The sequence below is a fragment of the Haliotis rubra genome, unplaced genomic scaffold, assembly GCF_003918875.1.
Source record: "Haliotis rubra isolate DU_JTF1 unplaced genomic scaffold, ASM391887v1 Scf273, whole genome shotgun sequence".
Lineage (NCBI taxonomy): Eukaryota > Metazoa > Mollusca > Gastropoda > Lepetellida > Haliotidae > Haliotis > Haliotis rubra.
The window spans coordinates 241,362-263,619 of record NW_025766814.1 but is presented as its reverse complement, the minus strand read 5'-3'; the positions used below and the strand labels follow the sequence as shown (position 1 = coordinate 263,619).

The 22,258-nt window shown below is 37.5% G+C and overlaps 1 protein-coding gene and 1 pseudogene across 1 annotated transcript; both read right to left on the bottom strand.

Annotated features, from left to right (window-relative positions):
• Positions 1-2,169: 2,169 nt before the first annotated feature.
• Positions 2,170-11,045, bottom strand: LOC124280752 (annotated as a pseudogene).
• Positions 11,046-15,154: 4,109 nt separating this feature from the next.
• LOC124280756 (alpha-L-fucosidase-like) lies at positions 15,155-21,157 on the bottom strand. Its single transcript, XM_046716735.1, has 8 exons — positions 20,766-21,157; positions 20,409-20,515; positions 19,844-19,974; positions 18,918-19,048; positions 18,692-18,792; positions 18,165-18,297; positions 17,042-17,212; positions 15,155-15,726 (listed from the first exon to the last, which is right to left on the bottom strand). Exons 1-8 carry the CDS (start codon positions 21,149-21,151, stop codon positions 15,477-15,479), a joined length of 1,410 nt encoding a protein of 469 aa, XP_046572691.1. The 5' UTR covers positions 21,152-21,157; the 3' UTR covers positions 15,155-15,476.
• Positions 21,158-22,258: the final 1,101 nt, after the last annotated feature.

Genomic DNA, 22,258 nt, shown 5'->3' with positions numbered 1-22,258 from the left:
ATGAAATTGGATATGATATGTGTCAACCAAGTCAGAAGGCATGACCACCTGATCCTGTTAGTCGCCTCTTTTGACAAGCATGGGTTGCTGAAGACCAATTCTGACCTGGATATGATGGAGAATACATATTTTACTATACCTATGACACAAAATAAAGTCACATGCCTAAATAATTATGCTGACAAATCTATGTTACATTTGAGAGCATTGTTTCAAGTACACTTTTTTGTGCAGTGGAAAAAGTTTAATGTTTGAATTTGTAAAAATATCTTGTTCTTTGAAGGTCTAAAGGAATGCAGGCAGATATAGTCGTCACCTAGTCTGTCTATCTCTCCGTCAGTCCGTAATCATTTTGTTTCCAGAGCATAACTCAAAAAACGTTCAAAATGTTTCAAGAAAAACAACAACAGAACCTAAAGTGGTGCCTTTTGCTATTTACAGATGTTTGGCATTTATATTTTTCTTGGTTTCCTTGGGAAGGGAGGGGTGGGCTTCGTTTCCTGAGCACAACTCCAAAACCATTCAATATCTTTCAACAAAACATGGTAGATATATCAAACAGAACCTAAAGTGGTGCTTTTTGCTATTTACAGATTTTGGGCATTTTTTATTTTTCTTGGTTTCCATGGAAACGTTTTGGACTTAGTCTCAAAAGGGAGGGTTGGGCTTCGTTTCCAGCGCACAACTCGAAATCCGTTCAATAGCTTTCTACTATACATGGCACTTATATGAAACAGATCTTGAAGTGGTGCCTTTTGCTAGTTGTGGATGTTTGGCATTTATATTTTTCATGGTTTCCTTGGAAATGATTTGGACTTAGTCTAAAAAATGAAGTTGGACTTTAAGTAACTGTCAAATGATTTGTTCATTCAAATTTATGTGTGGCGGGGCAATTTGTCATTTTCTACTGACTGTTGTTTATAACTGATGTCATAAAAAGCATGGTTTTACTTTGTTTCAAAACCAGGAATTTGAGATGCTACTTTATAAACCTAGGTTTTGAAGTTGATCAATCTTCTAATCCAGTCTGGGCGTTGGGGTAGCCTAGTGGTTAAAGTGTTGGCTTGTCACAACGAAGACCCGGTAATCCCAGGGTACAACCTTTCTGGTGTCCCCGCGCATGGATGTTGCTGGAATATTGCTAAAAGCGGCGTAAAACCAAACTCAGTCAGTCAGTCAGTCTAATCCAGTCTAGGTAAGAAGCTCATGTATTACACACCAATACAGTGACAGGTTAATCATATGGGCCTAATGTCAGTTTGTGTTTGTTGCTGTATCAGCACATTGTTAGGAGTATGATAAGTTTCTAACCATGACCTATATATGTCTCCATATTTGGACTACCATTAATAGGTGACCTTGTGTTAGTGTCCTATCAGAATATCAACTCTACTTGAACTACAGAGGTTAGAAAGAATGAATACGTGAAATGACGTGATGGAATGTCGGTGGTCAGGGGAGATAGCATAGTAGTCTGGTGAACACAAGAAATCATATTTGACTTGAATGTGTGTGTAATTGTGTACATGAATCAATCAAATCCTGCTGCATTTAATATGTCTGTTTGAATTACTTCTTCTTCAGATCATCTGAAATTCATGTTTTTAATGTTCTCTTATATGAAACGCATAAAATATTTGAGGATCTTCTTCATTAAATTCAGTGCTCAATAAAAACAATTTTGATATATTGATTGTAGACTAATATTTGGTCTCTGGAAATATACCATTTAAAGAAGGTAGGGGATATTCCATTTTGGGTGATATTATTTGGGAACCAAGTTGTATGATTGTATATGGATTTAGGAAATGATTTTTCCATTCCCAACATGTGGAAACATACCAAATTTGTGCAATTGTTTTCCATTATTTGCATGTGATTTTGGTCATGAAATTTGGTAGTTAAAGTGAAACATGTCAGTGTGCTTCTGTACAATCAGTGAATGTTGTTTTGATATTGTTTGAACACTATTAAATGGGTTTTTTTTTACATGCTGTGTCTTTCATGTCAGGAACATCAGAGTGCAACATGTTGGAAGAGCACTATGGCACAAACTCTTAATGTCTTAAAGTTATCCTGTGAATGATGGACCATCACAGTACTTGCCTAGCTCATGAATGTTATATGGGAGTTTCTAAATGATGTGATTTTTTACATATACAGACAGTGGAGATTAAACCAGAAGTTATTTACCTGTGGTATACAGTCTTGACAATGAAGATTTGTGTTCTACCAATCAACTCCACTGTCAGATAATTACAGTCCTCCAACTATCAGAAATTTCAAGTTTATAACCAAGAAGGAAAACTTAAATATTTTATATTTTCTCTCTGTTCATGCCAGGAATTGATCTATAACTATATCTTAATGTTTACTCCAACCATTGTCTTATGTACTCTGTCTACTGGTATACATGACTGCAAAATGAAATGATATAAAGTGAAATCATCAAAGAGAATTAAGTGTCCGCTGTCGGTGTCTCCAAGTGTTTCAGTTGGTGATGTCAGTAAGTTTGAAGACCCAGCCCCACTGACATGGCATCTGGTTGACAGGGATGGCAGGAACGTTGATTGTCATCCCACCAGATGACCGCTTGTCCCAGGTGAACTGGCCCTGGTATCCTAGAAGGGTGACCGTTGTGCCAGAAGAGGGCACTGGGGCACCAAGGGCAAGGTTATTTGTGGTTCCGTTAGGCCAAGAAAATATGGTAGCATAGACACTGCCTTCATTCTGTGTGTACCTGGAAAAAACATCATTTTTTCAAATCATAAAGGGTTCATTAGATATGCTATTAAAATTAACAATTAAATTTTGTTGCTGTAAACATATATTTTTATTATGTGTATTTTTTTCGGACTAATGCAAGAAGTAGTGTAAAATGTTTCAGAGAGTGTTGTTGAATGATAAAGATGCTTTCATGATCTATGATGTGCTCTTTAAAGAATACTTGACAATTGCAATAATTTGCTGGGTGAAAGATAGTCATTAGAAACAGGTACCCCAATTTTTATTGAAAAAATATGATTTATTATTATCACAAAAACAGTTTCTATTATCTGAGCTTCGGCAATTATGCTGGAACTCACGTGACCATTCCACTTGTGACGTGATATGTGACAAGTGCCCGCCATATTGCCAAAGTACAAGCGCTACAGTAATACAAATCGTGTTGTTTCGGTCATTTGTAAATGGTATGATGGTGTATTCAATTGCCAGAGATGCACGGAATCATCGAACAATGGAAAGAGCCACCATTTCTTCCGTTTTCCAAGTAAAGAGACAGATTTAGGCAGGTGAAATGCTACGATCATTCTGAGTCGGACGCATATGAAAGAGACATGCACACATGGGATATGAAAATCCCAAAGCTAGGCTGAAGAAGGAAGAAGTACCCATGAGATTCATTTATACTCTATCATTCCCTGTTACAACTTACTGTCAGTGGTATTTTTAAGATAATTCCAATTGCCAGTTGAATTGCCCCCGCTACAAATTTCCCCCAGCAAATTTAGTCAAATTGCCCCGAAGTTTTGGTCAAATTGCCCAAGGGGATAGTCAAAATTCCCCAGTATATTTAAAATGATTAAATATATGCCATAAAGGCATAGTTTTGTCAACTTTGATATTATGTTCTTCATATAAAAGTATATACATAGTTAAGAGACTTCCAAATAACTTTTATATGAAGAACATAATATCAAAGTTGGCAAAAACTATGCAGTTATGGCATATATTTAATCATTTTAAATAAATTTGACCAAATTAGAATGAATGCCTAAATTTGCTGAGGCATTTTGTAGCTGGGGCAGTTCGACTGGTACCAATGAGATACATTATCAAAATCAATAAGAGATTTCACATTAGCTTGAAAATGTTTGCTATAACAGGGTTTTTTTTCGGTTTTGAGCCCTAAATGATACAGTCTACCTGAAACATTGCTGAATACAACGGCAAATCATGAAGTATTTGTTGCTTTCATTGTTTTCCATTTTGTCCAATTACGTCGGCATCAGACTCGCTATTTGTCAGTAGTGTGTGCCATGAAAGTTGTTCTGTATTCTCATTGGCTGACAAGATGTCATTCTAAGGCTATGGCCGAGTACCATAACTATTTCCATAACCAAACACTGGGGAAACATACATTGTCCTGACTAGTAGTTTATAATTCACTAGTTTTCGGGGAATAACCTATCTGCGTCCCGGATATTATCTCTGCGCAACCAGGCTGGGATCTTGTATGGAGACTTGATACGTTATTAATGAGAACTAGGATCTTAATTTGTTTCAACAAAATAATTCCTGTGTAAATTTTGCAGCAAATAATTTCTATTTTCCCACCATACAGTCCCCCATTTGACACAAAAGGAACTGCAATCACATTTAAAAAAAAAAATTCTTAGGGACTGGTCATATATTTATAGGGGTGGGTTTACTGGTTGGAACTGTATCACATTTTGCTGACAAATAGTATTCTTGTTAAACGATATGGTCTAGTTTTAAATTTATTTTGACCTCAAGCAGTGCCTCGCTTGATTCTTCTTCTTCATCGTCAATGGAAGATTGTCTGGCAAGATGTAAAATCAGATCATATTGATATGGTCTAACATCCATTTCAGAAATGACATCTGGAACATCTTTTACTGCTTCAGAATCCATGGTCACTGTTAAGTTGTGAAGTATTTTCAAAGAGGAAGCCATCAGCAACAGGCACATATGACGTCATGTCACGTGATAAGCCCTCAGCTCATTAACTGTCGGGTGTTTCCGTAAAAGGCGGAAATACGAGTACGTTTTTTGTGTTTTTATTGCTATTATACAAATTAGTTTTTAAATTTTAATCACGGAAGGTGACTTTAGATTATCCTTTACAACATATCAAAAGTTTTGTTTTCGTTCGTATTCTCCTTTAATCTATGAATGTGATTCTATGACATGGATGTAAGAGTTATTGCATTTCAAAAACCTTCGGAAGAAAAATATGCATTCTTCCTCACAAGATGAATATTCTTTCTGACAAATTCAACATGGCACCAACACACAGAAATCAGTAAGGGACCTGTGAAGGCCGCTAGATTTGTTTCTCAGTCATGGACTGCTTACTCAGATAGTATCATTCATATTGAGTCTGGATGTTGTCTCTTCAGATATTACACATAACCTCATCACTGTGGTGTACATGTCAGTGTTAACAGGTGACTAACAGGCTTGCCACATCATCGTATCCCAGTTGCATAGGTCATAGCTCATGATGTTGATCACTGAATTGTCTGATCTAGGCTCAGTTGTTTACAGACTGCCGCCATATAGCTTCAGTATTGCTGAGTGTGGCGTTGAACAACAAACAACGGTACAATTTGTGAGTCCGTCCTTTGATTTGTATTAACTAAGGTGGAGGTCATGTTTCCATGATGACTACATTTAGTACATACAGATACCAGGAATGGGTTCCATGTATATTTTTGTGCAGGAGCATAATTTAGGTGACCTAAAATAATATACTGTGTACATCAAACTGTGCTTACCATACACGAGGAGTGACGGTATCGTTCTGATGGGACCAAGGTTTGCTGCTATAGATAGCTTCTCCATTGATCTTCAGCCACTGTCCAAGGCCTCGTAGTCTCTCCTCATAGATCGGTGTAATCATACCATACTTGGTAGGACCAACATTGATAAGCATGTTGCCACCACAGCTGTTTGAAGGAAATGAAAATGTCATTAATGCTATTCATTCACACATTTCAGAATGTTATCCTATCTTTACAATCAAAGTAATTATAGCGTAAACATTCTTTCTGGATTATGGTAGCCTTTATTCCTGTGGTTCCACAGATACATACAGAAATGAAAATGAAATTTTAAGCACTTAGTCATAGCTCTTCCTAATGGTATGACTAACTGATTACTGAATTATCTCCCCTGACAATGACAGCCCGGCATTGTTGTTTAAGAAGCCTTCATAATTTTTCTGCACGGTCCACTTGCAAGACGCATGGAAGTGAAAGTGAAATGCTCAAAGGATATATGTGATAGATAAAGTGATAATGTTCTTGGTGATATCGTGTCACCTTAAGAAGAACAGATATATTTATCTTTTTCTGTGATGACTTAAGCAGATTGGTTTTTAGTTCGACTAGATAGGCTTTCTAATGATGTTTAGTATTTTGTATTAAAAGAGAAACACAAGAAAACATATTGATAAAAGAAGGAAAAGTAAAAATGATCACAGACAAAAATAGGAAAATCCTTGTCAGTGCCTCTTTGATTGTCAAAGAATGAGATTAGATGATAATGGAGACTATTTTCTCACTTCTATTCAATTAAAGTACACCTGAATTTCCAAAGTATTAAAATCACTGGGTTTGAGAAAACAGGAAATATTGTGTCACTGATTTCAAAGGTCACTGATCATTGCATTAGAGACAAAGAATTTCAGTTTTGTCATAACAGAAAATATATGACTGAGTGCCTTTGTTAATTGGCTTTAGCTTACAATTGTTGTTCTCTTCTGCCATTTACCTAACACCTCAGCCTGTAAATGATAAATTATTTGGCAAGTTGAACCCATGTACAAATAAAATAGAGAAATCTCATTTACCTTACAGTTTCAGCAAAGGTTTCAATAATTTCCTCCATGGTGAGAAAGTCTTCCAGGGTGGCTTTTCGGCGAAATCCCCAGGATTTCTTGTCTATTGTCATGGCGTTCTCCCACTTCCTAGGCTGAAGGGTGCCTGAAGTTGTCAGTTCAGATATAAGAAATTCCCTAGTTTTTTAACAAAATATTTAAATATTCCAGATTTGGACAATGAATGTTTAGGTGTAAAGTGTTTATGAAGAAAACTGTTGGTACTGTACTAGGGACTAGGAAGAAGTTGTAGAGCAAAGTACAATGTATACACCTAAAAACAAGGAATCAGTTTAGAGGAGGGGTTCAGAACTAGCCAAGGGAAAGAGGAAGGAAGGAGATCGACCTTACCTGGATTGTACCTGTCTGAACAGGTGAGGAATCCCCCATGATGGCACCCTATACCATTGTTTCCCCAACGGTCATTCGTCACTACAGTGTCCTTGACAGGACTGAAGATAAAGATGCAATTGGGAAATTTTAGGTTTACAATACATTGAAAAAGGTTAACCTGTTTACAGAGTGAATGTCACATAAATACACCAACCTTGTGGAACAAATTCATTGATATGGATTTCCTAAATGTATATTCAATTTCTTCAAACATGTCAAGTTCTTTATATCTAGAACACAAATGTCAACTCTAGTTTACATGAAATTATGTATAATTGTCTTCTTGGTATTAAAAGAGTCTTTTTAAAATGTTTATAACAACCCATGATTCAGAAAAATATAAGGTGCTGATTCATTAAAGATAAAAAGATGAAAGGATAATGGCCTGCCACTTTTGTATTTTGACTGTACAGATAACAAAGAACACAAAAGATAAAATGTGAAATATTGAAATTCTGACATCCATGCACCAACTTGAACTGATACTGATAGCTGAGGACATAACATGTCTTGTCAAGAAAAGACTCTCTGAAGATTCTGGATCCCTTTCGATGACTAAGAGTTACCTAAAACGCTGCTATTAAAATGACTTTATCTTTAAGGAGACATCCTTTCAGTTGAACAGAACAGTGTCAAAAGCTGATGATGCAGTTTTTATTTTTCCATTATTTGTCAAGTTTTGCAGAAAATCTTTTAGGTATTTGTCTTAGCAGTTTGGTATCTTTTTCAGTTTTGTTGAAATTTGATTTTAAATCTTAAGTGCTCCAAAGAACTGCTTGTATGTATTGTCAGGCAGGGTTTCAAATGTCTTTGTGTGTGAAGGGATCAGGTGCGCCATACATAATGATTCATGGGGCTATGATGTCAAAGTATAGCAGGAAGATGGAGGCAAAGATGAATTATATATGGATTTCAACTTGTAATTATTCCTTAGATTCCTGCTAGGATTCAAATGAAGGTCAATCTGACCAAGTTTTAAAGTATATCTTTAAACATTTCTTTCAAAATCCAACCCTTTAATGATGCCAAATTTTGGAAACATCTGATAAATACTGATGTCCACTGGCTATACATGAATACATTTCCTACAAGTCAACTTTCAGCTACGGATAAGAAATTGGGGATCATTTCAATTGAATGGCTTTGTAGTTTCAAAAATGGTGAAAATGATTAAGCCCACATGGATAACTATGGTTGGAACTAGAAACCAACCTGTCATTGTACAGCCAAGCAATGAAATCTGTAGCGTTCCAATAGGTGTCCGGTCCTGCGGATCCATCAGACCATACAATGTCAGGCTTGTAGGTGTTGACAAGCTCAAACAACTCTGGCATTGTCTTGTTCTGAAAAGACAACAGTGACATTATTGACATTTTTTAATATTGAATAATTGCACATAAGCTTTTATTTTAATACAAATAATATAATCTTTTATGTACTAATGTTCTCTACAGTAATGATAATCTTGTGGAAACCAACTGGACTTCAAATGAAAGAAGGGTTTGTCTCAGGAGGATAACTCAAAGACCATCTAGTATTTCTTAAAGAAAAACACAATCTAAGAACATGAGTCTTTCAACTGAAGTTCAAATTGATAGTGTTTTCTCTTCCAGAACAAAGCTTATGTTACATTTGTATTTTCATCACTGGGGACTTTCACATTTATTTTAAAAATCTTTTATGTTTTTGTCTAATTCCATTGAATCAGAAGGGATGTTTACTTCTTTGCACAAAAACGAGTTATTCATATATACTGAGAGAAACAAATAAAAGAACATGGGAAAATTCAAGTGTTCCTTTAATATTTTCCAGTTTTCATCATCAGCCTTGAACAGCGCTGTGGGAGGAAATGTGAGAATATAGGAACACTGCCCTGAAGTGTTGTTCCTGTATTTGTTCCCCTCAATATATGACAATCTATATTTTCATTAAGAGGCTGATATTTGATAGAATATGTACTTGTGTTCTATATTTTGTAGGGTTGGCTAAAATCAGAAATATTCGCAATGGGACTATTTATAAATGATTATCAATCTGAAAATTAAAAAAATATGACAATTGTGTCATCAGTAATATTGTACATAAGCTAATGAAATGAAATAAAGTTTTCAAATATTCAGACCAAACACTAAGTTTGGACTTTATTCATGGGCTACTTCTGATTAATGTTCAGCACTGTGTTTTATTAGTATTCTATGCATAAAAATGTCACCACTCAACAGTGATGTGACAAATGTTGATTTGTTTTTCACTTTTGCTTGAAGTTACTTCTTTCATAGTTATCAAAGCTTGATCAATATTAGACATTTGGAAATCAAAACAAGAATTTTCTTACAAACACAAAGTCCTGAGTTGTGAAGTTGTTGGCGACATCCTTCAGATCAATATTAGATTAATATACAGAGGATGGAACCACTCAAAGAGGGAGTGGTACAGGCCGAAATGGAGGTTTGTCTTGCTGCGGATGGCCTGGGCCAGCTCACCTGGCAACAAATGTATCCATTAGTGCATTAGCCTTTTTGTTGTGTAATACTACAGATAGCACTATTCCAGCTGACACCTCATGCTATTGGGTCACTGAGCCAGAGATGAACTTTTCATCTTATCATTTGTGTGTTCAACACTGAACTCAGCTATATTTCAGATATATGGTGGTGGTCTGTAAATAATCAAGTCAGGACTAGACAATCCAATGATCAACAGCACAAGCATCAATCTTTTAAATGGGATACGACGACATGTGTCAACCAAGACAGCTAGGTAGACCACCCAATCCCATTAATCGTCTCTTACGAGAAGCATGGGTTACTGAAGACCAATTCTAACCCTGATGTTCATGGGTCTCATCTTACTCACCACTGACCATCCTATATTTAGCATGGCATCTGTAGAAGTGCCAGTGTCTTATACTCCCATACTACATCACACTTAATCCACATGGAGGGTTTGACTACATAGTATGATGATTACATTGGCCAAGCACACCTGACAACAAACGTATCAAATCTGGACTTGACCATCTAATCCACATGGAGAGTTGAGTATGGGACAAAACTGCATTGACCATGCACTTATTTGTATTCAATGGAATATATAGTGTCTTACCCACAATGTCTCTTTTTGGTCCAACCATCTGGGAGTTCCAGTTGAAGGAGACATTGGTTGGCCAGTTGCAGAAACCTTCATGATGCTTGCTTACAAATACAATATACCTGCAACAAACAATCATGGTGTTAAATGGGGAGATTGTTTATTGAATAAAACAACGCAGACTTTATGTCCTATGTTACCAAATCATATAAACATTGCTTCACAACTTAAGAAGTAGTTTTCTAAAAACATTTTGGGTCTTAATTCCTGACATTGGATTAACATGAACATACTGGATAGGAATAGTAGTAATTGTCTCATACTTTGCTCCAAAGTCTTCAAATAGTTCCGCCCCTGGGTTGGCATTAAAGATTTCAGTGCACACAAAATTCACCAACAATGTAAATGAACACTGACTTCATGCCGTGTTACCAATTCATATGAACATTGCTACTCACATTAACGAAGTATTTATCTAAACGTGTTTTAAGTCTTAATGCTTGACATTTGATTAACAAGAATATACTGAATAGGAATAATAGCAATCATCTCATACTTAGCTCCAGCATCTGCAAATAGTTCCGCCCATGTGTTGGCATCATAGAATTCAGCTGTAAAATCTTGAGCAAAATCTGCATAGGTCCAGTCTGGTCTATAGTTGTTCTTCATGAATTCTACCTTGCTAGCTTGCTTCTTCCCCTGCCATTCTTCCCAGAACCACTCAGAACCAAAACTTGGTACTGAGAACACTCCCCAGTGGATGAAGATTCCAAGTTTAGCTTCATCGTACCATGGAGGAAGGGGGGCGGGAATCTATGGAAGCCCAGTTTGGTTCATAGCGAACTTCTGGAATATCTTCTTTGTGTAAAGCACTTGCTTGGATAGTTACAAGGATGGTTAGGACAAGTGTACCAGCCTGAAGGAGAGTCATGTTGACTGTGGTATCATTTATTGTTGTTACGATAAGAGAGTGACTGATATCATTTCTAGATATGTTGGTGTAATCGGGGACAAGGTCATGATGATGATTATTTTGTCTGTGCATGATGTGGTCATGTGTATCAACCAGAAGACTCAACTGAAAATGTTGGATGGTTTGTTATTAATGCTGCAATATTCCAGCTATATTCTAGGTGTATGGCTGTGATCTGTAAATAATCGAGGCTGGACCAGACAATCCAGTGATCAACATCAAGAGCATCACTCTATGAAATTGGATACAATGACATGTAGCAACCAAGTCAGCAAGCCTGACCACCCGATCCCATTAGTTGCCTCTTTCAACAAGCGTGGGTTGACCAATTCTGACCTCGATTCTATGGAGACTACGTGTTTTACTATACCTATGACACAATAAAGTTACATGTCTAAATAATTATGCTGACAAATATATGTTACATTTTAGAGTATTATTTCAAGTACACTTTTTTGTTCAGTGGAAAAGTTTTAATGTTTGAAATTTGTACAAATATCTTGCCCATTGAAGATCTAAAGGAACTTGACATGTAGTATATGCAGTGAAGTTTACTAAAGCATGTTTCTGTGTTTCTAATGATTCCCAGGTACGGTGGGGTAGCCTAGTGGTTCACTAGTTCACTCATCATGCTGAAGTACTGGGTTCAATTCCACAAATGAGTCCAATTTGTTAAGCCCATTTCTGGTGTCTGCCGCTGTGATATTGCTGGAATGTTGCTAAAAGTGGCAAACAAATAAGCTTACTCACTCATTCATTCTAATGATTCCATTACCCATTACAAACAAACAAAACTTAGGCCAGCTGACTATTGGACTATCAAATGTCTCACAAGGTAACCTCGTGGCTGAAGCATTCACTTGTCATAGCAAAGACCTGGATTTGATTTCCCACATGGGTACATTGTCTGAAACCCATTTCTGGTCTCCCCTGCCATGAAAGTGGAAAGTTGCTGAAAAGCACTCATTCTTACCAACAGTCGATTAAAGTGTTTCTGAGACTGAATATACTTTCAGGCTTTCATCATATCAACTATAAGATGTGTGTTGTGAAATAAAGTGTTCATGACTGCCATCACCGTATGTGCAGCTTGTGCAGTTTGTTGTGTAACACAACCTGGATGAGATTAACTGAAGTTTGTTTTGTTGATGTCCTTTTTGAAAGGTCAACTCATAATTTTTGTTCAAACTGTAGAAAGGAAAACAAATGACCTTTTGGGCAGCCTTCTGCAGCAGGCCATTTGTAAAATATACTGCATGGATCAGTAAACAATGTCTGTATGATGCACACAAAGTTTATGAGAAACTTTTTATACTTTTTCGCACAAGACAAAAGATTTGCTAATCAACCCTTTCTATAACTCATATTGACATCATTAAAAGCATGGTTTTGAGATGCTCTTGTATAAACCAAGGTTTTGAAGTTGATCCATTAACATATCCAGTCTGGTTAAGAACCTCATGTATTACACCCAAGTGCAGTGATAAGTGAATAATATGGGCCTATGTTCATCTGAATGCTTGTTGACCGCCTCCATGGTGTAGTGGTTCGAGCGTCCACCCAGAGAGCGGAAGGTCGCAGGTTCGATCCCCGACCGCGTCATACCAAAAGACGTTTAAATATGGTACTTGTTGGTCCCTGCCTGGCGCTCGGCATTAATGGGTACAACAAGGACTGGTCGGCTCAGAGTCAGTATAATGTGTCTGAGTGGGGTATTCATGCTTCATTGCGGCATGGTATCTCAGTGGGCTAGCACTATAAAACCAGCTTAAGTCTGGGCTAGTACAAGCAGCCGCACATACACATACACACGCATGCACGTCGTCATATGAGCGAATATTCTCAAGCACGACGTTAAACCCAATTTCACCTCACCTCACCTGCATGCTTGTTTGTTGCATCAGCACATTGTTTGGAGTATGATAAGTTTCTAACCATGACCTATACGTCTCCATATTTGGACTACCATTAATAGGTGACCTTGTGTTAGTGTCCTATCAGAATATCAACTCTACTTGAACTACAGAGCTTAGAAAGAATGAATACGTGAAATCCAGGATGATGGAATGTCGGTGGTCATGGGAGATAGCATAGTGGTCTGGTGAACACAAGATATCATATTTGACTTGAATGTGTGTGTAATTGTGTACATGAATCAAACAAATCCTGCTGCATTTAATATGTCTGTTTGAATTACTTCTTCAGATCATCTGAAATTCATGCTTTTAATGTTCTCTTATATGAAAAGCGATGATGAACCATCACATTACTCGCTCAGCTCATTCCATGGAAGTAAATGTTACATGGGAGTTTCTAATAAATAATTATTCCATTCACAACGTGTGCATTTTGTGTAATCACGCCAAGAAGTGATGCACATTAAGGCAAGAATTTATGGATGTCATTCACGTAATGAAGGAGTATGAATATACTCTGAAACGTCGTGTATTTAAAAATATAGAAGTTGACATCCATAAATTCTTGCCGTGTTTTTCATGTCAGGAACAGCTATGTGCAAAATGTTGGAAGTTAGAACAAGACAGAGCATTGCAGCACAAGCTCTTAATATCTTAAAGTTATCATACGAATGATGAACCATCACATTACTCGCTCAGCTCATTCCATGGAAGTAAATGTTACATGGGAGTTTCTAATAAATAATTATTCCATTCACAACGTGTGCATTTTGTGTAATCACGCCAAGAAGTGATGCACATTAAGGCAAGAATTTATGGATGTCATTCACGTAATGAAGGAGTATGAATATACTCTGAAACGTCGTGTATTTAAAAATATAGAAGTTGACATCCATAAATTCTTGCCGTGTTTTTCATGTCAGGAACAGCTATGTGCAAAATGTTGGAAGTTAGAACAAGACAGAGCATTGCAGCACAAGCTCTTAATATCTTAAAGTTATCATACGAATGATGAACCATCACATTACTCGCTCAGCTCATTCCATGGAAGTAAATGTTACATGGGAGTTTCTAATAAATAATTATTCCATTCACAACGTGTGCATTTTGTGTAATCACACCAATTTTTGTGCAATTGGTTTTCATGATGTGCATGTGAATTTGGTCAAGAAGTAGATTGGTATTTACAGTGAAACATGTGGTTTTCATGATGTGCATGTGAATTTGGTCAAGAAGAAGATTGGTATTTACAGTGAAGCATGTCAGTGTGTTGCTGTACATTGCAGTCAATGAAAGTTGTTCTGATATTGTTTTGAACACAATTAAATGTCGTAGAGTATTTGAATGGCATTTAGAAGTTTTACACATGAAGGCAAGAATTTATGGATGCCAACTAAAATATTCATGTGACACTTCTGCTTATGCTTTTGTTGTACTTGCTGACACATCTAACTGCATCATCTCCATGTTGATGTTGTATGGAGTCTGTGAATGGTATATAGAAGTGATGCACATTAAGGCAAGAATTTATGGATGTCATTCACGTAATGAAGGAGTATGAATATACTCTGAAACGTCGTGTCTTTAAAAATATAGAAGTTGACATCCATAAATTCTTGCCGTGTTTTTCATGTCAGGAACAGCTATGTGCAAAATGTTGGAAGTTAGAACAAGACAGAGCATTGCAGCACAAGCTCTTAATATCTTAAAGTTATCATACGAATGATGAACCATCACATTACTCGCTCAGCTCATTCCATGGAAGTAAATGTTACATGGGAGTTTCTAATAAATAATTATTCCATTCTCAACGTGTGCATTTTGTGTAATCACGCCAAGAAGTGATGCACATTAAGGCAAGAATTTATGGATGTCATTCACGTAATGAAGGAGTATGAATATACTCTGAAACGTCGTGTATTTAAAAATATAGAAGTTGACATCCATAAATTCTTGCCGTGTTTTTCATGTCAGGAACAGCTATGTGCAAAATGTTGGAAGTTAGAACAAGACAGAGCATTGCAGCACAAGCTCTTAATATCTTAAAGTTATCATATGAATGATGAACCATCACATTACTCGTTCAGCTCATTCCATGGAAGTAAATGTTACATGGGAGTTTCTAACTGATGTGATTTTTTACATATACAGACAGCGGAGATTAAACCAGAATTTATTTACCTGTGGTATACAGTCTTGACAATGAAGATTTGTGTTCTACCAATCAATTCCACTGTCAGATAATTACAGTCCAACTATCAGAAGTATCAAGTTTATAACCAAGAAGGAAAACTTATATGTTCTCTTTATTTTTTCTCTCTGTTCATGGCAGGAATTGATCTATATCAATATCTTATTCTTTACTCTAGCCACTGTCTTACGTACTCTGTGTACTGGTAAACATGACTGCAAAGTGAAATGATATAAAGTCCAATCATCAAAGAGAATTAAGTGTACGCTATTGGTGTCTCCCAGTGTTTCAGTTGGTGATGTCAGTAAGTTTGAAGACCCAGCCCCACTGACATGGCATCTGGTTGACAGGGATGGCAGGAACGTTGATTGTCATCCTACCAGATGACCGCTTGTCCCAGGTGAACTGGCCCTGGTATCCTAGAAGGGTGACCGTTGTGCCAGAAGAGGGCACTGGGGCACCAAGGGCAAGGTTATTTGTGGTTCCGTTAGGCCAAGAAAATATGGTAGCATAGACACTACCTTCATTCTGTGTGTACCTGGAAATGTAAATCATTTTTCAAATCGTAAAAGGTTTATCAGATATACTGTTAAAATGAAGGATTAAACTTTGCTGCTGTAAACATACATTATTTTTATGTGTATTGTTTTAATGCATGGAGTCTTAAAATGTGTCAGTAGGGTTATGTAAGAGGCGTAGATTTCATTTTAGAGTGTTTTTGAATGATAAAGATGTTTTCATGATCTGTGATGTGCTCTTCAATCTATGAAAGTGATTCTGTGATATGGATGCAATAATTATTGCATTTCAAAAACATTCACAAGAAAAATATGCATTCTTCCTCACAAGAAAAATATTCTTTCTGGCAAATCCAACATGGCCCCAACACACAGAAATCAGTAAGGGACACTGTGAAGGCCACGAGATTTGTTTCTCGGTCATGTACTGTTTACTCACATGCTATCAGTTTCATTAGGTTGTCATGTCATATCATTGTTCTGGTGGTGGGGGTGGGGGGTGGGGTTTTAGCCTAGTGGTTAAAGTGTTGACTTGTCATGCCAAATGACTGGGTTCAATTCCCCACATGGGTACAATGTGTGAAGCCCATTTCTGGTGTCCCCTGCTGTGATATTGCTATAAGCAATGTAAAACCCAACTCACTCACACTCTTTCACATTGGGTCTGGATGGTGTCTCTTTGGATATGTCACCTAACCTGACCACAGTGGATTCCATGTCAATGTTAAGAGGCGATTTACTGGATCAAGGGGTCAGGTTTGCTGACTTAGTTGACACGTCATCATATCTCAGTTGTGTAGAGTGTTGCTCATGATGTTGATTCTGGTCCGAATTGATTATTTACCGAAAACTGCCATACAGCTTCAATACTGCTGAGTGTGGTGTTGAACAACAAACAACGGTACAATTTGTGAATCAGTCCTTTGATTTGTATTAACTAAGGTGGAGGTCATGTTTCCATGATGACTACATTTAGTACATACAGATACCAGGAATGGGTTCCATGTATATTTTTGTGCAGGAGCGTAATTTAGGTGACCTAAAATAATATACTGTGTACGTCAAACTGTGCTTACCATACACACGAGGAATGACAGTATCGTTCTGATGGGAAACAAACAAACAAACATATCAGTTTGTGAGTCAGAGTGCTTTGATTTGTATTAACTAAGGTGGAGGTCATGTTTCCGTGATGCCTACATTTAGTATATACAGATACCTGAAATGGGTTCCATGTATATTTTTGTGCAGGAGCTACTATAGGTGGCCTTAAATGATATATTGTGTGCATCATACTCAAATACAAAAGTCACCTGGAGTTCTTATCATGCTCACCAAACACGAGGAGTGACGGTATCGTTCTGATGGGACCAAGGTTTGCTGCTGTAGATAGCTTCTCCATTGACCTTCAGCCACTGTCCCAGGCCTCGTAGTCTCTCCTCATAGATCGGTGTAATCATGCCATACTTGGTAGGACCAACATTGATAAGCATGTTGCCACCACAGCTGTTTGAGGGAAATGAAAATGTCATTAATGCTATTCATTCACACATTTCAGAATGTTATCTTATAATATCTTGCAGTGTGAGATTTGTCACCTTTAGTTCAAAAGTGATCTACTTCAAACCGTTCATTATTTTGTTCAAAACTCTGATATTTCATCTTATTATCTGATCTTATTATGTACGTTTGTTCATGTCCATAATTATATTATGTCATGTCATGTGACCACTCTCATAGTGATATTTTGCAAATATAGTATTCTTCTCCTTTTGATGGATTGGTTTTCAGTTGAACAGAGAATTGATGGCATAGGCTTTCAAAAGATGCTGAGATATGTTTTGATTAAAATATCAATGAAACAATAGAAAACAAAATGATAAAGGAAGGAAAAGTTATAAGCAATGACAGACAAAACAAGAACATTCTTCTCAGTGCCCTGACCGCCTCAGTGGTGTAGTGGTTAGAGCGTCCGCCCGGAGAGTGGTCGTTTGTTTGATTCCCGGCCATGTCATACCATATGGCACTTGCTGGTCCCTGCCTGGTACTTGGCATTAATGGGTACAACAAGGACTGGTCGGCTTGGAGTCAGTGCAGTGTGTCTGAGTGGGGTATTCATGCTTAACTGCGGCATGGTATCTTATGAGCTAGCACTATAAAATCTGGGCAAGTACAGGCAGCCACACATACACACGCATGCACGTCGTCATATGAGCAAAATATTCTTAAGTGTGACAAGCCCCCATTGCACCTCACCTCCCCTGTCAGTGCCCTAATAATGTCAAAAAATGCTAGTTGGACAATCATGACAGTCCACCTGAATAGTATGAAAGGTCACTGATCATTGAATTCCAGACGAACCAGTATGGCTTTAAAATAATAGAAAATAATTGATTCAATGAATTTAATAATGGTAATCAGTAATAAAATTATATACTGCAATTGACTTTCCAGATACCTTACAGTTTCCACAAAGGTTTCAATAATATCCTCCATGGTGAGAAAATTTTCCAAGACGGCTTCTCGTCGGAACCCCCAGGACTGCTTGTCTATTGTCATGGCATTCTCCCACTTCCTATGCTGAAGTGTGCCTGAAGTTGTCAGTTAAGGTATCAGAAATTCAGTAGTTCTTGATCTGTTTGATTGGCATTTTAGAAGTTTTAGAAGTTTCACACTTTCTTGACAATGGTATAAGAATTTATACCGAAACGTCACATCATAATATAATATATAAGTTATAATCCATAAAGTATCATTCTCAGTAGTTCTTTATTAAAATGTTAAAGATCGATTTTTATCCAGATTCAGACAATAAATGAGTAGGGGTTTAGGAAAAAAAAGTTGGTACTGTCCCAGGGATTAGGAAGAATGGGTGGAGTAGAGAGTGAAGTACATTGTATACACTTGAAAACAAGGAATTATGATCAGTTGTGTGGTGGGACACAGAAGGAGTCAAGTGAGGGAAAAGGAAGAAGATGAGCTTACCTGGATTGTACCTGTCTGAACAGGTGAGGAATCCCCCATGATGACATACTATACCATTGCTTCCCCAACGGTCATTCGTCACCACAGTATCCTTGACAGGACTGAAGATGAAGATGCTTTTGTGTATTTTCAGATTTACTATTCATCATGAAGGCACTGAAGAAAGGTGATAGTTTACTGTTCACACAGTGAATGATTTCCACTTACATATATCTATAAAACTGACCTGTCATTGTACAGCCAGGCAAGAAACTTTGTAGCATCCCAGTATGTGTCTGGTCCTGCAGATCCATCAGACCATACAATGTCGGGCTTGTAGATGTTGACGAGCTCGTACAACTCTGGCAATGTCTTGGTCTGAATATGACAACACTGACATTACTGCCATTTCTAAAACTGAATAATTGTTCATAAACTTAAATCTTAAACTTGATAGAACCAACATAACCTTTTATGTTCTCTTGTTGATGAAAATGGACAGAATTGATGAGTCAAGTATCAGGTATCCCCAACTGATAGTAAAGCAGCCATCTGGGCAGATGCACTGATAAGAAGTTGGCAGCTGAGTTTAATTGGGGAAAGATCAGAAGACATCATGTATCTAGGATTCCAAAAGAGCCACACTTGGCTACCTCTGAATGATCAGACCATGAATAGTCAATTATATGTGAAACCGCTTGGGCGACTATGTGAGAATATCAATGCTATAATGCCATTAGATAATCAGTGAAGATGTGTTGCTTCACTAGGACAGTTCACCTGAACATTAATCTGTTGTTGCCCTGGCTGAAATGTATGACTGGCTTTGAACTCATGGAGTTTCCTTCAATTCATACTCATACATTAGATTTCCAATTCTTCCCAGACTTGAAGAAAGAGGATTGTTTATACCATGTGGAAAAACATTTAGACAACTTCAGGATAAAGACAGTGCGGCATCATTGGCAGGAATGTGGATTTCAGGGGGATCTTCTTGAGCTGTTCAGAGTTAGGCTCAGAAGGTTTCAGACACCTTTCTTAATGAAGCCATGCAGATAAATATAGTTTAAACCTTGGTGGGGTGTTTGCTATCAATGGCAACAACTTTGTGTATTTTTATGCATGGACATGTCATACATTAGGAAAGTAGAGGGATAACAGGAATACACTTACCAGCACAAACTCCTGAGTTGTGAAGTTGGTGGCAGCATCCTTCAGATAGATGGGGTTGAACCATTCAAACAGAGAATGATACACACCGAAGTGGAGGTCTGTCTTGCTGCGGATGGCCTGGGCCAGCTCACCTGGCAACAAATGTATTCATTAGTGAATGTGTCTGTTTGTTGTTTAATGCCACAGTCAGCAAGAGCTATATCAAATGTGTAAAAGACAATCATGATTCAATCATCCATCCTATTGGGTCACTGAGCTGGAGTTTGACCATCTGAGACCTTACTCTCATGGACGAACATTGGTTGTGAGGGACCTGTTCTTAGGTTGAGTCCTCATGGATTAGTGACTTACTATTGGATAGTTAGTAAAAGGAAGTGCTGTAACATATTCTCAGTTGTCATCACAAGTACAGGATGCCCTCTGTAGGACCTTCAGTATGATTCTTCCAAACTACCTGGCAGAACATAACACTGACCACTATATCCACATGAAGAGTTGACTATTGTTGGTCATTAAACTAACTGGGCACTTTGCTGTATCAACTGCAGTATAGCGTGTTCCTTACCCACAATGTCTCTTCTTGGTCCAACCATCTGGGAGTTCCAGTTGAAGGAGACATTGGTTGGCCAGTTGCAGAAACCTTCATGATGCTTGCTTACAAATACAATATACCTGCAACAAAGAATCATGGTGTTAAATGGTTGAATGTTCAGGCTGGTGCACCGAACACTCCATGTGCAAAAGTCAAAGAGTGTAAGCTGAATATAAATGCAATACAAATTTCATGTCTTACATCACCGATTCATATAGATACTGCTCCCACAACTAAAGAAGTAGTTTTAAAAAGAGGTTTCATGTCTTGATTCTTGACATTTCATTAACATGATTATACAGAACAGGAATAATAGCAATCATCTCATACTTAGCTCCAGCATCTGCAAATAGTTCTGCCCATGCGTTGGCATCATAGAATTCAGCTGTAAAATCTTGAGCAAAATCTGCATAGGTCCAGTCTGGTCTATAGTTGTTCTTCATAAAGTCGGCATATTTTGCTTCCTTCTCTTTCGGATCCGTCCCCTGCCAGCGTTCCCAGAACCACTCAGAACCAAAACTTGGAACGGAGAACACTCCCCAGTGGATGAAGATTCCAAGTTTAGCTTCATCGTACCATGGAGGAAGGGGGCGGGAATCTATGGAAGCCCAGCTTGGTTCATAGCGAACTTCTGGAATATCTTCCTTGTGTAAAGCACTTGCTTGGATAGTTACAAGGATGGTTAGGACAAGTGTACCAGCCTGAAGGAGAGTCATGTTGACTGTGGTATCATTTATTGTTGTTACGATAAGAGAGTGACTGATATCATTTCTAGATATATTGGTGTAATCCTGGACAAGGTCATGATGTTGATTAATTTGTTTGCCCATAATATGGTCATGTTTATCAACTGGCAGACTAAATTTGTATGTTCCGACTGAATGTAGCCTCATTTGAGCTGGCAATGATGAGAAACATTCACTTAGTGCACGGATTAGTAAATAATGTCTGTATTACAGATTTTTTTCCTTTTACTTCCACAATGTTTATGAGAAAGTTTTAAACACCTTCATAAAGATTAGCTTTCCACCCTTTTTAACTCATATTGACATTGTCCAAAACATGTTTTTACTATGTTTCAAAATCTGGAATTTGTAATGCTCTTTTATAAACATAGGTTTTGATCTGAAACATCTACTTTTCAGAGTAGGTAAGAACCTCATGTATTACACACCACAGTGATCGGTTAATGATATACAGGGGCGGATCCAGGAGAGGGGAAGAGGTGTTTTTTTGCAGAGGTGTACATCCCCCCTCTCCCCTGAGGAGCATTTCCTTTGGACTTCCCCCTTCTCCAAAATCCTGGATCCACCCGTGATTTACGAACCTGTTCTCCTCTGAATGCTTGTTGCTGTATCAGCACATTGTTAAGGGTATTATAAGTGTCTAACCATGACCTATATATTTCGGTATATTTGGACTCACAGTTAATGGGTGACCTTGTGTTACTGTCCTATTAGAATATAGACTGTACTTGAACTACTAAGGCTAGAAAGATGGCATGCCTGAAGTAGCGGGATGACAAAATAGCAGTCATGTGAACACCAGATGTTGGATTTGACCTGAATATGCTTGTATAGGTGCCTGGAACAAATCATACTCACATTATGCTGAATTCAGAAAATAATTAACAATAAGTCTTTATTCAATATGTCACAGCATTTTTTATGTCTATATATAAGACATGACACTTGTTAACAGCACCTCAGAAATTCAGGAAGATGTCTTTTGTAGTTGCAAATAGAATCCTCCATTGTTTTTATGGTCATTCATTATTTTTTTTGGGTGGAAAAACATTAAATTTGTAAAATCTTTGAGGATCT

Coding starts and splice junctions, on each gene's coding strand:
- LOC124280756 (XM_046716735.1), bottom strand. CDS start 21,151: ATGACTCTCCTTCAGGCTGGTACACTTGTCCTAACCATCCTTGTAACT. Junction 19,049..19,843: donor CAACTCAGGAGTTTGTGCTG/GTAAGTGTATTC, acceptor TGTCATATTCAG/ACCAAGACATTGCCAGAGTT. Junction 18,298..18,691: donor TTCAGACAGGTACAATCCAG/GTAAGCTCATCT, acceptor TGACAACTTCAG/GCACACTTCAGCATAGGAAG.